Source organism: Aquila chrysaetos, chromosome 16 (genome assembly GCF_900496995.4).
Source record: "Aquila chrysaetos chrysaetos chromosome 16, bAquChr1.4, whole genome shotgun sequence".
NCBI lineage: Eukaryota > Metazoa > Chordata > Aves > Accipitriformes > Accipitridae > Aquila > Aquila chrysaetos.
Window position 1 is genome coordinate 30,092,364 of NC_044019.1, and position 13,397 is coordinate 30,105,760.

Genomic DNA, 13,397 nt, shown 5'->3' on the forward strand with positions numbered 1-13,397 from the left:
CTTCCCCATACTCTCTACACTCATAGGTCATTCAAACATTTATCTTGCTACAGGAGTAAAGGTTTTTGCTTCTATTGATCTGACCTCAGAATGAATTATGGCGGAGGAGGGAGCTTGTCAATGTAATGTTACTTTGGAAAGAAATGAGGTGACCTAACATAGTCGGGGCCGGGGTTGCAGGGGGCAGGGGGGAAGCGCCTTTCATGTATTACAAACACTTAGTCTAGTTCACAGATGACTGCCTAATACAATTGATCACAAAGACTGGCATCACTAAAACAGAAGCAGTCAAGCTTTATAAGTAGAATAGCACTGTAACAGAAATGTAACAGAAGACCCGTTCTTACTTTCAGGTACCAGCCAAAAAAGTGAGCAGGAACAAATCCATCCAGTTTGTCCTATAAAGCAAAGAGAGCGTGTAGGTCACTTTGCACTATAAACAATAACCCATTCTTAAGGCTTACTTTTTCCCCCCAAGAAAAATGCAGCAATAAGCTTCAGTTGTTTCACATATAAATACTAGATGCATTTTAGGAATTTCTTTGTTCTCAAATACAGTGAACAAACAAGCTATCTTCAAAGCAAAGCCACAATTTTAAGGGGCAGAAACTGGAATTAGGATTGTATTGATAAAGCAGAGACTACCTTTTTAATGCTAAATGTCATGTTCCTTGCCTTCCAAGGGGACAGAAGCAGAACACATTCAAGCCAGAGCAAGAACATGTATTTCTTCATCAGACCCCCATCTTGTATCTAGCAGAGCTTCCTAAATCTTATCAGTCCTGCCACCATAAATCCCTGGGCAAAGAGTGCCTTTCCTCCTCCTAGTTTTGGTGCAAAACTAGAAAAGGACAGCTGTAATTGCTCTCAGTTATCCCAGTGCCTGATGCACTGAAGACGCAAAGGATTCAGTGCTCCTCACTACACAAGCACTAGCAACTTCATGCAATCAGGGAGTTCCAAATAATCAGAATTCCTTTGCCCTTGAATTTCAAGTCTTCTGTTTGACAGCAAGAAACAATAACCTGACAGTTTCTGGTATTCAGAAAAGTGCAACTTAAGGGTTGCTTGGCAACATGCAACTTTTGAACTTTGTGCCTCAAGGTGACGGTAAGCAGAAGATTCTTTAAGCACACAAATAAACTCAGACTCCTAGGGGAAAAGGTTTACATCAATAATCTGAGAAACAAGGGTTATTAAGCGGTTTACCCTCTCTCCTGGGCAATGTAATTAAGATAGAGACACACATCTCCATCTGATCAACAGGAAAGGTCAAGAGAAGAGAAATAAGGAAGCTAAAAAAGAGTCAGTCATGACCTGTTCTCTCATTCAAGACTCAGACTCATGACTGCACTTTTAAGAGTTCAATTAAGCAATCTTTTACCAAAAAATAGTCAGACTCATTAGCAAGTAACTTTTTTTCTTACCCAGATGTTGTGAAATGGATCAGTTTCATTGCCAGGATCATAAATAAGGCAGTTGCCACCATAATCTCTTTCTGGCAAAGGAACACCTAAATGTGGATCAATGTACTTCATAAACTGTCTGCCATCTTGTACAGTCTGCAAAAGGAACACAAACCCCATGTTTCCCTCTTAGTAAGCATTAATGCACAGAAAAGTACAAAGATAATTCAGATCAACATTGTATCTTCAAATGGGTGGGTTTTTTTCAAATTTGTTGCAGAACAATTATTGAAATATATCCAGACCTCAAAGCACCACACAGCATATACACCTGACTTTCCAGGCCTCTAATGCTAAGTATTAAGGAAAAAAATTACTACAGAATGAACTTAAGATTTCTTAAAGATGAAAACTGGAGATACTTAACTCTGTTTCCTAAGCCACTCCTGTATGCCCCCTCCCTCCCAAAAGCTTAGCACTCGAACTGGCACACAATTCGTCCTTCCCACTGACCCTTTTGCCCTTCCTCTCCTCTCCTCAAGCTTTGCGAGGGTAAAGAAAAAGCAGCCAGTAACTCAGGAGAGGCTCATTTAATGGCTGCATCTCCTGCTTTGGTGACCTTCTGGTTTCCTAGAACGGGAAAGATCCAGCAGCACTTTAAACATGCAGCTCAAACGAAACACAGTACATGCAAACATCAGCAGATTGAGCACACCGATTAGGTACACTGTTAGCAGGATTAGTTACACATGTGTGCTCAGCTCACTTCAGCTACAGTAAGTCAAGAACTGCACTGCATTTCATGGCAGAAAAAAATTAGTGCCACTTATTGAATAAACAGTCATTTCAAATAAGGTCCCACTAGCAGCACAGGTAATAAAGTTGAAGCAAACAGCAAGGAAGAAATTGTCAAAATATTAGTTATAAACAGTGATCAAATTTACTAGTAACTCAGACACACATTTGCTGAATAAGTATTTTCCAATGAAATTGCTCACTGTTGTGGTCAATGTTTTACAACAGAAGCAATGTAACATCTATGACAGACTAGCAGACAGTAAAAGCAGGGCAAGGCCAACATTAGTTAATAGCAATAATGAAAACATTAAAGAATAACACCACTAAAGTCACATTAACTGTAAGACAAGCTTCAACTATGAGCGAGCTTGTATTTGCTTTTAGGGAAGTTTAGTCACTTACGGACTCAGCATAATTTTAACCTTATTTAAACCTGTGCAAAGTAATAATGTATTTTTAGTAAAGAGCTGAGCAACAGCTAGCGAGTGTCCTTAACAACTAAATGGCTGGTAACATAATATACCACCAGAGGAAAGCAACACAATTCCAGGCTTTTCTATTAGAATTCAGAACTACAACAGTACTATCAAATAAAAATGAAACGTATTATTCAGTCTGACTGCAGCTAATCAGCAGTATCATTTACAAGGATGCCTGGAAAAAAAAAAACAAAAAACCAGGGTGACATGAAACAGTAGGAACATAAGAATAAATTGGAACTCAGTAAGTATTCCTCAGTGGTGAGGAATAACAACAAAAAAGGCAAGACAGACCTGTTCATGCCTGTGAAAGGGTCAGAACTCCACTCCCTCCAAGCAGGACAGGCAGCCTGAAAGAAACCCTAATGAGACATTAGGGCCCTGCATAAGGGTTTACACTGAACCCCCAAGTTACATCAACGGGACAGAAACTCACACTGTTGTTTACTGATCTACTGTGGACACATTCCAGCTGCTGACTGAAACAATGAGCCAAGGAAAAAAAAAAAAGAAAAAAAGAAAAAAATAGACTGTTTTGTGTTCTTAAGAGAGCTTGGCACTGACTTTTGGGGAGGCTCCAGGAAAGCCAAGCAGAATAAGAAATGCTGGAGCCAAAGGAAATCTTTGATTAGCTGGAAGGTGTGATCAATATTAAAAACTTGTTTGCAAAACAAATGCCCTACTCCAACAGAAGACAGATGACAGATCCTGATACCTCTGAATTCCAGCCCCACTTCTTCCAAGCTCACTTGGCCTCTAGATGCAAAACGTTATTTTTTTTTTAAAAATACGTTTCTCATCTTCTCATCTAAAATGATTTTTTAAAGCTACCTGATGAGTATGTGATGGTACTTGCACAATCCTTTTAAAATAGAGCACCAAATGTTACTAAGATGTCAGCAAGAAGGACCTATCTGAAAATGAACAACTGGGGACTCTAACTGGAATCTAAATCTGAAAAGTAGCCAGCTGTCTGACAGGACAGTTACCTCTCATGGTTTAGTACCTCTACGTTTGCTTTTGGTTTCAAATCATGCTGTTGCCTGAGGAGATGACTGCAATAATTGGATTGAGTAACTGAAGAAAGGATGAATCTCCTTCAAATTCTCGAGCTCTTTCTTGGCACTCAAACTTGATTTGCAGTGGTGTAAGTATACATATAGGAGCACAATGGCTTTGTTAATAGCATCAGGTTTACTGCTCTTGCTTATCTCAAAATATTTTACTTTTACTGCTGTATTTCTGAGAAGTCATAGAATTGTAAAAGCCGGGGGAAAATTCTCAGTTTACTAAAGGACAAGAACATGGTAAAAAATAAGGTACTTTATTTGGAAGTACCAATAGCATGTCTTTCTAGAAAAATCATCATCCTCAGTTTGCTGCCACTACACAAAATTGTGTATTAAGTTTTGTGAATTTTTGGCAATAAACTGAAAAAATGTTCAAAGCACCTATCATTCAAGGTAAAAAGTATTTCAAAAGATTGAACAAGATGAATTCACCCTACAACCTGTAGGATCTAAGAAACTAACAGCTGGTATGCAACTTCAGCAAGTCACAAAGTCCAGCAGAGCAGAGACTAAACATGAGAAGCATCAACTCCTGATTGTTCGATCTAAAGAAGAACTCTGACTTCTTATCGACTCATTTAAGAACACTTCACTGTGGTGTCTAACCTAGGCTGAGACTAACTGGAGGTTAGACAAGGTGAAATATTTTTGTAATATTGTAATTTTTTCTCAACCTAGAAGTCTCATTAAATAGCACAATGATTTGATTTCACAAAAATGAAAAGCGAGTAGTCAGCGAGAATCCTAAAGAACACCACAAAGGATTTTATATCCACATTAAACTGGCATTTAGTAACTAGAGGTTTAAGTTACTTACCTGAAAGAGTATAAAGATTAGGAAGAGCTCATACACAACGCTGACACACAGCCAAAACCTCCAGTAAGCTACAGAAACAAACGGGATATTAGCAAGCTTTCAAGCAAAACAGCAGTCAATTATTCATTTACTGTAATATAACTAAACACTTCAAGAAGAGATGCTCCCACCAACAAATTATAAAGCCCAGCATTCAAGTAAAGTGTTCACCATCCTTCCTAAAGTGTATAACCAGAAAGGCTCTTTAACTACCAGATGGGCAGCTATGTAAATTTGCCAGAATTGCTCAGGCCATGACCCGGATCTGTGAGGATGGACCAGGATCCATAAGAACGCTTCATCCCAATGAACTAAGTATTTAAGAATTAGAAGGAAATGATACATGCCACTTGCAATGCTTTCTAGCAGTCTTTGGAAGAGAACTATATCCTTCTTGAACTAATCTAATTTCTTTCTCCAAGATCTCACGGAACCAACTTTGGTTTTCCCAGCCCTATCACGGCTAACGTGCTTTGCCAACTTCTGCCTATGTACTGCTAAAACAGACAAGACTAAGACTGGCAGGAAGAACCACTGCTTTTACTTTTGTAAGCCCATCTTCTTACCATGAAGACAAGGTTGTTTCCTCAGGGGGCAGAAAGCATTTCAAAATACCAAAGATATTTTTACTTTTACTAGGAATTAAATAAATTTTTAAAAAGTACCAAAGATTTAGCAGGTGCTAGATACAAGACCTATGAGATCACCTGAAACTCTTCATAATAAGAGAAATATCATGCAAAACTCAGCTACTTCAGAGTCTGCAGTTGTTTTTCACCCTCCCAAGATGTGCTATTACAGATCTTCTCACGCTGAAGCAACACCTGAATCTAAAGGGTACACAAATTAAAGTATTTGTACACTTCCAGCTCCATCATCGTCACCTCAGTTCTTCTGAAAGACTCAGTCCTCAGGTAATAGGCTCTCTGACTGTCCTGGGTACAAGCCTTGTGGTCCATGGGCTGCATTCATGCCCCTAATTCATCCTACTCCACCCAGAGTCTGGTTTGGCCTCCATTCCGTAAGGTGATTTCTGGGCTCTGAAATCTCATCCAGCGTTTTTGTTAACTCCTATACAAGAGGAAGCAGGTTAATGCAGAGCCAGTATGTGTATGGAGTGCTCCAGCATTTTTTCCTAACCACATCCAAAAATTTACACAAGGTAATTCAGCAAAACTTGACTCATTCTGAGTGGATATTTAAATTTCTCAGCAACATCAGATACTAATCACTCTGGAATGATTTGAATAGACTTTCCTTCAGGTGTTTCCTGTTTACACTTATAAAACAGAACTCTTCCATGGTTACATCTAGGTGATAGTTAGAATTGGATTGGGGCAAAGAGGAATCAAGACAGTCACTCATATGGTTGAGTGGAAACAGCAAGCTATTCCACCTGCATGAATATGGTTTGCCATGAAGTAAAAAAACCCAAGAACCTTAAGGCCTGATTTGGGCATTTATTAACTCCAAGGCAACTTAGGTATGTTAATGCTTAAAAGCAGGACCATGATATAAATAATGCAAGAACTAAACAAACTCCAGTCTTGCAAACATACTTGTTTATCAGCTCAGAACCTGAAATCAACTAGCCATGGTGTTGCAGAGCTTGGTGGAAGCTTGTTAGACCCCCGAAACAAAAATAAGTGTTGTCTTTGCCTGCCCCCCCCCCCCAAGAAATTCCACACTTTTAAAAGAACTCTCTAGCAGCCTGCTTCTGACATCATCATTAAAATAGATTGAAATGTCAGAAGGCATGATCTTTTTTTAGCAAAACTGCTAAATTAATTTCATAAAAAATGGCCTACTTTACACTTTTAGAAAAAAAAAAAGGAAAAATAAGAGAGGCAGGTGTGGCCTGGGTAACAGGAAGTTCAGCACTCTGTAACAGCTTTCACTGGAAATTTTGAACTTTTAAGATTTTTACTTAAAAGTCTACAAACATAATTGTCATTTCTTAATTATGCAATATGAAGTGTCTTCTTAGGGGCCAGTCATTAAAAAACCAAACAAACCTCTAAACACACATTATGAGGTGGTTTTGTCCCTTGGTCTCCTTAGGGAAGGAAAAGCAGAGTTCAGCCTACCTGCTCCTTGGTGAGGCAATAGCTAGTGCCTCTTGTGCAGCTGTCCTTACACAAAAGTTGTAAAAACAGTTACTCGAGACTTCTGTCCTTCCTTCAGATTTGATTAACTTTCAAATCCACTGGCAAATTTCACTTGGAAGGACTGACCAGGAGTGTGCATGCACCTTCTTGTCTTTCTAGAATGCAGCTTAGGAAAAACAAACAAGCAAAAAAACACTCCATTGCTCAAAAGATTATTTGGAAGAGAGGAACCTCTCCCCAAACCAGCACCGCTGCACTGCTAAAAAATACTTTAGCCTTTTGAATGCGAGCCTGCAGGACAGAAATACAGTGGCGACTTTCTTAAAGTGATTAAAAAAAAAATCTTTTAAAAAGTGATTAAAATTTTAAAGTTTGATAAGGTGTTTTCTATCCTTTCCTATAATGGCTGCATACCTTGAAGAGTAACCATTATGTTCAAGCCAGAAGTAAGAATTAACCTTTCATTAACACACTTCTCCCACATGAACTAAGCATTGTTTCCTTCCAACATCACCTTCAGACTAGGAGTCTTAAAAAAACCTGAGTTTTTTCTGACCTATAAAGCCTTGTATGACAATTTTTACACTACTCAGACATAAATGTGGCAGACTAGTTCTGAAACTGATATACATACAGTTCAGAAAGCAGAAAAATCTAAATCCTTATCTGAGCTTTTCTTCTCCTATATATATAGGGTTCCGGCAACAGATGATCTGCAGCTGCTGATTATGCTCAGCAATACTACATAATAAAAAAAAAAATACAATCTGGTTATAATTTAGTGTGCTTTCTCCCTGGCTGACATAAGTACCCAAGAGGTTTTGAAGACTACTTTATAACTGTACACATACACCAGAAACAAGGTGTTTTCAAAGCTGTACAAACACTATGTTCTCTGTCTTCCTGGACTGGCCTCAGCAATAACTATAAAGTTATTTTTGGCATACCTCTAATATTTGTTTTCCTTAAATGCACCTGTCACCATGAACCTTCCTCAAATTAAGACTATCTTCCTGATTAAGAAGGCTTCAACTAATCATTTACATACCTGATAGTTTAGTGATTACTATGCTCAAACACGGAACTGTTGCCATTGTAGGGAGACTTGAAAACACAAGATGAAAACTTAACAAGAGGGCACTGCCTGGCTGAGTGCGCAACCAGCCACTTACTCCTATTTAGCAACAGAGGTTTGAGTTTGACCTACGCCATTTGAAAGGCTAAATGAGTAAAGAAAAAAAATTCCAAGGAAAGTAGACTTACATTCAGGGGGGAGACTAAAAGCAAAACTTGTTGCTTTACCAAAACCAACAGTGAGTTGGCATACGCGAGCTGTGTATAAATAAATTAGGTGGATAAACACCAAGTAAAAAGAGCTATTTAAACAGAACAACATTAGGCACAAAAACCAGACAAAAATATAAAACATCTCTGAGCTGGTCATAAATAGGTACACACATACTGAATAATAGGGCTCCAAAAATCACCTGACAGAAGCAGGGCATGAAACCTAGCTACTTTTACGATACAGCTTGAAGAGTTCACGTAACAGATCTGATGTGGCTGTATGTGATCATAGTGACCTCACTGACCCAAAGGCTTCTTTCTGCCCTATAAATGGAAGCAGCGCACACCAGCGGCCTGTGCTGCCAGTTCCTTTGAGATGAGATCTTTCTCCCGGAACAGCACCACAAAGCTAAGGTCAAAGACTTGATTGCCTGATGGGAACTTCCTAATACGCCCCTCTAACTGGAGAGCTGACGCTGAATCTCACGGGGCTGCAATGCCATGCTCTCTGCTACCTGCTAGAGCCTTCCCACAGGAGAAGTATGGAGAAAGACTGCCATTCTCCTTTCAACAGGCACCCAGATGTCTTGCTGTGACTGTGGAAGTATCTGCTACCGTAGCAAACTGCTATAGCCCCTGAAAACCACTCTTCAAAAATCATCCCATCAAACAAGATAGAAGAAAGGTGAAGTTAAGACAAAAGACGTCATGAATACACTCAATATTTGGAGTGATTGAATACATGGGAACTTCTTCAATCACCCTGTTCATGGATGATTTGATTCTGCTGAAAGATACTCAGCTTCAGTCCAGTTAACTGCCGTTTCCAAGACAGGAGCATACAGAGGTGGTAGACGTTGGCTCAGTCTACACTACAAGTTTGCTGCAGAGATCTCTGACCTTTGGACTTTCCCCATCCAATTTGTACTACGTTGTTCTAGGGAATAAAAATTACTTCCATCCCAGACAAAACCACTGGATGTTCTAAAACTGAAAGCACCCAAACATCACTGGTGTCCTTAAAAGGAGTAATTTGTCTTATAGGAGGAACCAGAATTAACTGTAACAGAAAAGAAAGACTAAAAACTGCTATTTAATAAGACCTCAGAAATGCAAACTTCTGAATAAAACCTTAAGTTTGCAGAGGTGTGCTGTCAGCATTGCTCTAGAACAACGTCTGCCTTGATCGAGGTTTTTTAACGTGTCTGCTCTTTCTCATATAGAGCAGCATTCCTAAACCTTACAGTTTAAAGGTTAAATTTTTGGCATAAGAAATACTTATAGCTGTATTTGACTGTAGGAGAGACTAATGCTTTCAGGAATATTATGTAAGCCTATATATATTCCCTTAATTATTTCTCAATGATTCACATCTAAAAATAGGCAAAAGATCAAAGATATTAAAACATTTTCATACTTCATCTGATATAACACTACATGGAAAAGGTTTTGTGTTGCGCTTTCAAATGCTTTCAAGACTTAGTCTTACTAGAAATCTTTAAAATCATAATCAAGGGCTTCTAATTTACCGGTTATTGTGGATAATGGACATACAGTAAAAGGAGCATAGTGCTCCAGCAACCGGATACATGGTCAGAAGTGCAGTCCCATTATAGAAAGGAGGGAGGGGGGGAAAAAAAAAAAAAAAAAAAAGGGATAAACAAGGGAAGTTAAGGTTTCAAGAATCTGGCAGTTCACACAAAGCTTTTGCTAACAACAGGAAGCCAAAACAGGGAGACAAAAAAAAAAATCCTATGCTACATGCAGATTGAAAGTACAGAAGGATTGCTATGCTGTTTGCAGACTGAGAGGCTATGTGCTAAGTGTGCAGTGTTAATGAACCTATATTATTATTATTTAAAATTACCACTTACCTTCTCTACAAGTAACACAAATATTTACATTCACCATAAACCATGCAATTTATCAGAAACATCTGAATGACTTAAGCAACGTAAATTACCTGGATGAGGTCTTGAAAATGGTCCATCTTTAGCTTGTGTAACTCCAAAACATAAGAAAACCAAAATACTGGCAACAATACCTCTGAAAGTGAAAAACAGAACAAACTGTTCATATTGCTTCATCTTCCTAATTAAATTGTAATTTATATTCTTTGATGTAAAAAATGTCTGGTCTTTGTTTCTTAACTACTAAGCATGTCAATCATAAGTAGATGACTTTTGGAGATTATATTTCAGGGAAACAAGTATAAATTCCTATACTTTTAAGCATGGTTTCACGACAGACTGTCTCAAATGCCAAACTTTACTCATCCATCCTTCTCCCTTCCTCCTCAGTAACTGCATGCTTCCATTGCTTCCATTTTGCTGTCATTTACTAGTATCTGGCCAGCCAAGCAAGGAGCCTGATCTGGCTGAGAACTCATCCAGCAAAAACAAAAGAGCAGTTCCTTGATCCACATGATAAGCCTCAGCCTGCAGGTGATCGTGAGATGCACAAGTCAAATGCTTCCCTATGTCTTTGAGAAGCTTTCATGCCCACTTTGTCAGAAAGACACTTAAAATTTAGCAGAGAGAAAGCTCTCAAATTAGAGAGCTTCTCATTGCTCCAGTAAAATTTCAATTAAATTTAAAAATGAACTGTTGAACTTGTCACCACTCCAAAACACTTTCTTAGTCAACTAAAGACAAGAAGGAGCTTGTAAGACCAAACCGCCACTGGTACTATTTCAAAAGCTAGAACTATAATATAGAGCCTAACAGAACGTAACAGAGACATTAAAGAAAAATAAGAAGTATCAGACCATGAGCCCAAGTATACCAAAGACTCACAATGTCATGCCAAAACCCTAAGCCCAGACCTGCACAGTTTTGTCATCCTCAGCAAGGTAAGACCTAAATAAGGGCTGCCGCAGTCCTGCTGTCTGCCTCCTTCCAGGAGGGAGAATTTTCTGCATTACCAGAATGAGATGGTACAAGGACTGATCTGGCTGAAAACTAACCCACAAAAAAACCAACTCCTATTCAGTTGGCTTGGCTCACCTCTCTCCCAAGGAAGGAACACAGCAGTCCCCAGTTAAGGCTAAACCATCAGCTTAAGCCAATGTGGAACAGAACCCTTAAGGGCAGCCAGAAGGCTCCAGGAAGAGATCCTTACTGATCAAACAGCAAACTAAGCAAGCAACATTCAAGATCCAGGATTTGAAACCCACTGATCACATACAGCATGCTTTTCAATAAAGTTTTGTTTTGCAAGTAAAAGAAAAATGAGAAAATGCAAATACTCATGTCTGAATGCCTGACCCTTGCCATCAGGAACACCACTCCTTCAGTATGCAGTAGAGACCTCAAGAGACTGAGATGCAAGTTAGGTGGGTGAGGTCTGGAATTTAATTTCAAGGTACCTAACATCAACTTAAAATTCTCCTGAGATTTTTAAGTAATTGAGATTTTAAACGTCTTACATGCACAAAACGGCATTTCTTTTTCAGGGGGCACCACTTGTTTTTCAAGAAGATAAGACCCCACGGTCTATACTTGGGCACGTTCCTTTAGTGTTAATGAATGAAACAGTATAACGCAATCCAAAAATGCTCTTTTTTCTACATCTGAACTCCCAATAGAACTTTCATGCTTTCTCATATTACCTGCTTAAGAGCTGGCTGAAGAGAGAGATAATTGAGAAATACCTCACTACATTGTAGGATAAGTGTAGGCCATGTTTGCAGTAAATGATGCAACCCTTGACTGTAAATAAAATGGCTATGTTTGCAGGAGCCACAGAAAATACCCAATAACTTTGCTTTTATTAAGGAAATGTTACATACAAGAAGCAATAGTAGACTATTCATGCTTTAAACATTTCAAAATCTTATTTCAAAATAAAAACCAAAAGGATTTATGAAAACTATTTTGCGACATTCACCTCTGAGTATAAAAAGGTTGTGCTTCCTGAAAATAAAAATGGGTTCTACTTAACAGATGCAACTCAGTTATTTACTTTATGACACTGGGAAGCACAACAGAATTAGCTACTGAATGAAACAGCTAATAGATAGTGCCATCATGATTTTCAAAGATGAAGATGCTAAAAAAGTTTCAGCTGATCTCAAATAATGAGAATATTCTGCATTTTGAGTCACTAGTCTGTATTTGGAAATACCAGGACTACAAATTTATATTTACACAGAATAGTCTGCATTCTGTATCATGTAACAATGCACATCTCTTTGTTCACTATCATTATGCTCAGCCATGAACCAAAACATCCAAGATCATTGTTTTAGGCCTTGTGAGGGTAATTTTCCCAAAGCTGGAGATGACCTGACTCTAAATCACCACAGGAACTTAGTTATGTTCCTTTTTCTAAAATCTACTCTCAGCCAAACAGCAGCTGCAGCAGCTGTGCTGAAATAAGCTGGAGTTTCAGCTATATTATTTTACTTCAAGTTCACCATGAGAAGTTTTGAAGAAAATAACAAATTTGCATAATAACCATGTCAGCTCCATTATCTTTTTTTTCCCTGTGGTAAATAAATTTCTCCCCTTAACATCATCATACTGCCTCCTTATGAAGCTTTCAAAGCCTAACCAGCCTGCTGGCTTACCATGGCTTGAGGTAAGAACTTCTCTAGGATTTGCGGGGGGGGGGGGGGGGGGGAGTGTTCTTCAAACTACCCCTGCAGGCAGCCTGGATGGATGCAGCTAACGTATCTTCCTGGGCTAACATATTTTCTTTAGCAGCAGATAGTAAACCGTGCCTACAAAAATAATTTTAGCACTTAACCAAATAAGAAAGGGCAAACATGGCAACAGTTTCATTAGTGCAAACAAGCTATTGCTTGTGTTATTTTAAGAGTCGATTCAGAGACACAAGACAATGAAGCTTGTCTGTGAGTATCTGTACATTGTCCTTTGTTCTAGGCTCTTAACAAGACAGCTCCCACTCCCTGTCCCTTCCCTGGCTGTATCTACAGTAGCATGACTGGTACAATCCCCTCAGTGGTGTCACAAGCTGAAGAACTGGTAGACTGGCAGATGGAGGTCTAGCCTCCTTGTTACCTTGTTTTCTCTGTGGGCGTTCAGCAACAGGAGGTAGAGATCATCAACTTGTAAATACACCTAGATTTGTTACCATGGCTGAGCAGTTATTGCCAAAAACTGGTGTAGAAAGGCATCTTAGAAGTGAGACTGTTTCATGGCTTGAAATTCAACGTACAACCCTAATGCATACAGGATTTTAAACCTGAATGCGTTTTTTATATGGACAAAATATTAACTTTTTTCCTAAGAACAACTATTCAGCATTCAAAGTATTTTGGAGATGCGGATTTCTTCCACTGCCATTGTATGCAAAGGAGGTTGCTGAATATTTATTTAGCTACTTTCAGAGCTGGAGCTCAGTCCTGTCAGCTCCTCCTGGGTGCTTAA

General features: G+C 38.9%; 1 protein-coding gene across 4 annotated transcripts in view; it reads right to left on the minus strand.

Moving 5' to 3' along the window:
- Window positions 1-13,397, minus strand: part of PTDSS2 (phosphatidylserine synthase 2) — a 43,518-nt gene that overhangs the window by 16,008 nt on the left and 14,113 nt on the right. For all 4 annotated transcript variants that reach the window (XM_030038838.1, XM_030038839.2, XM_030038841.1 and 1 more), the window contains exons 3-6: window positions 9,968-10,050; window positions 4,571-4,638; window positions 1,428-1,562; window positions 348-398 (exon numbers count right to left, since the gene is read on the minus strand). In XM_030038838.1, the coding sequence (XP_029894698.1) occupies window positions 348-398; window positions 1,428-1,562; window positions 4,571-4,638; window positions 9,968-10,050 (337 nt within the window). The remainder of the gene's footprint in view (window positions 1-347; window positions 399-1,427; window positions 1,563-4,570; window positions 4,639-9,967; window positions 10,051-13,397) is intronic.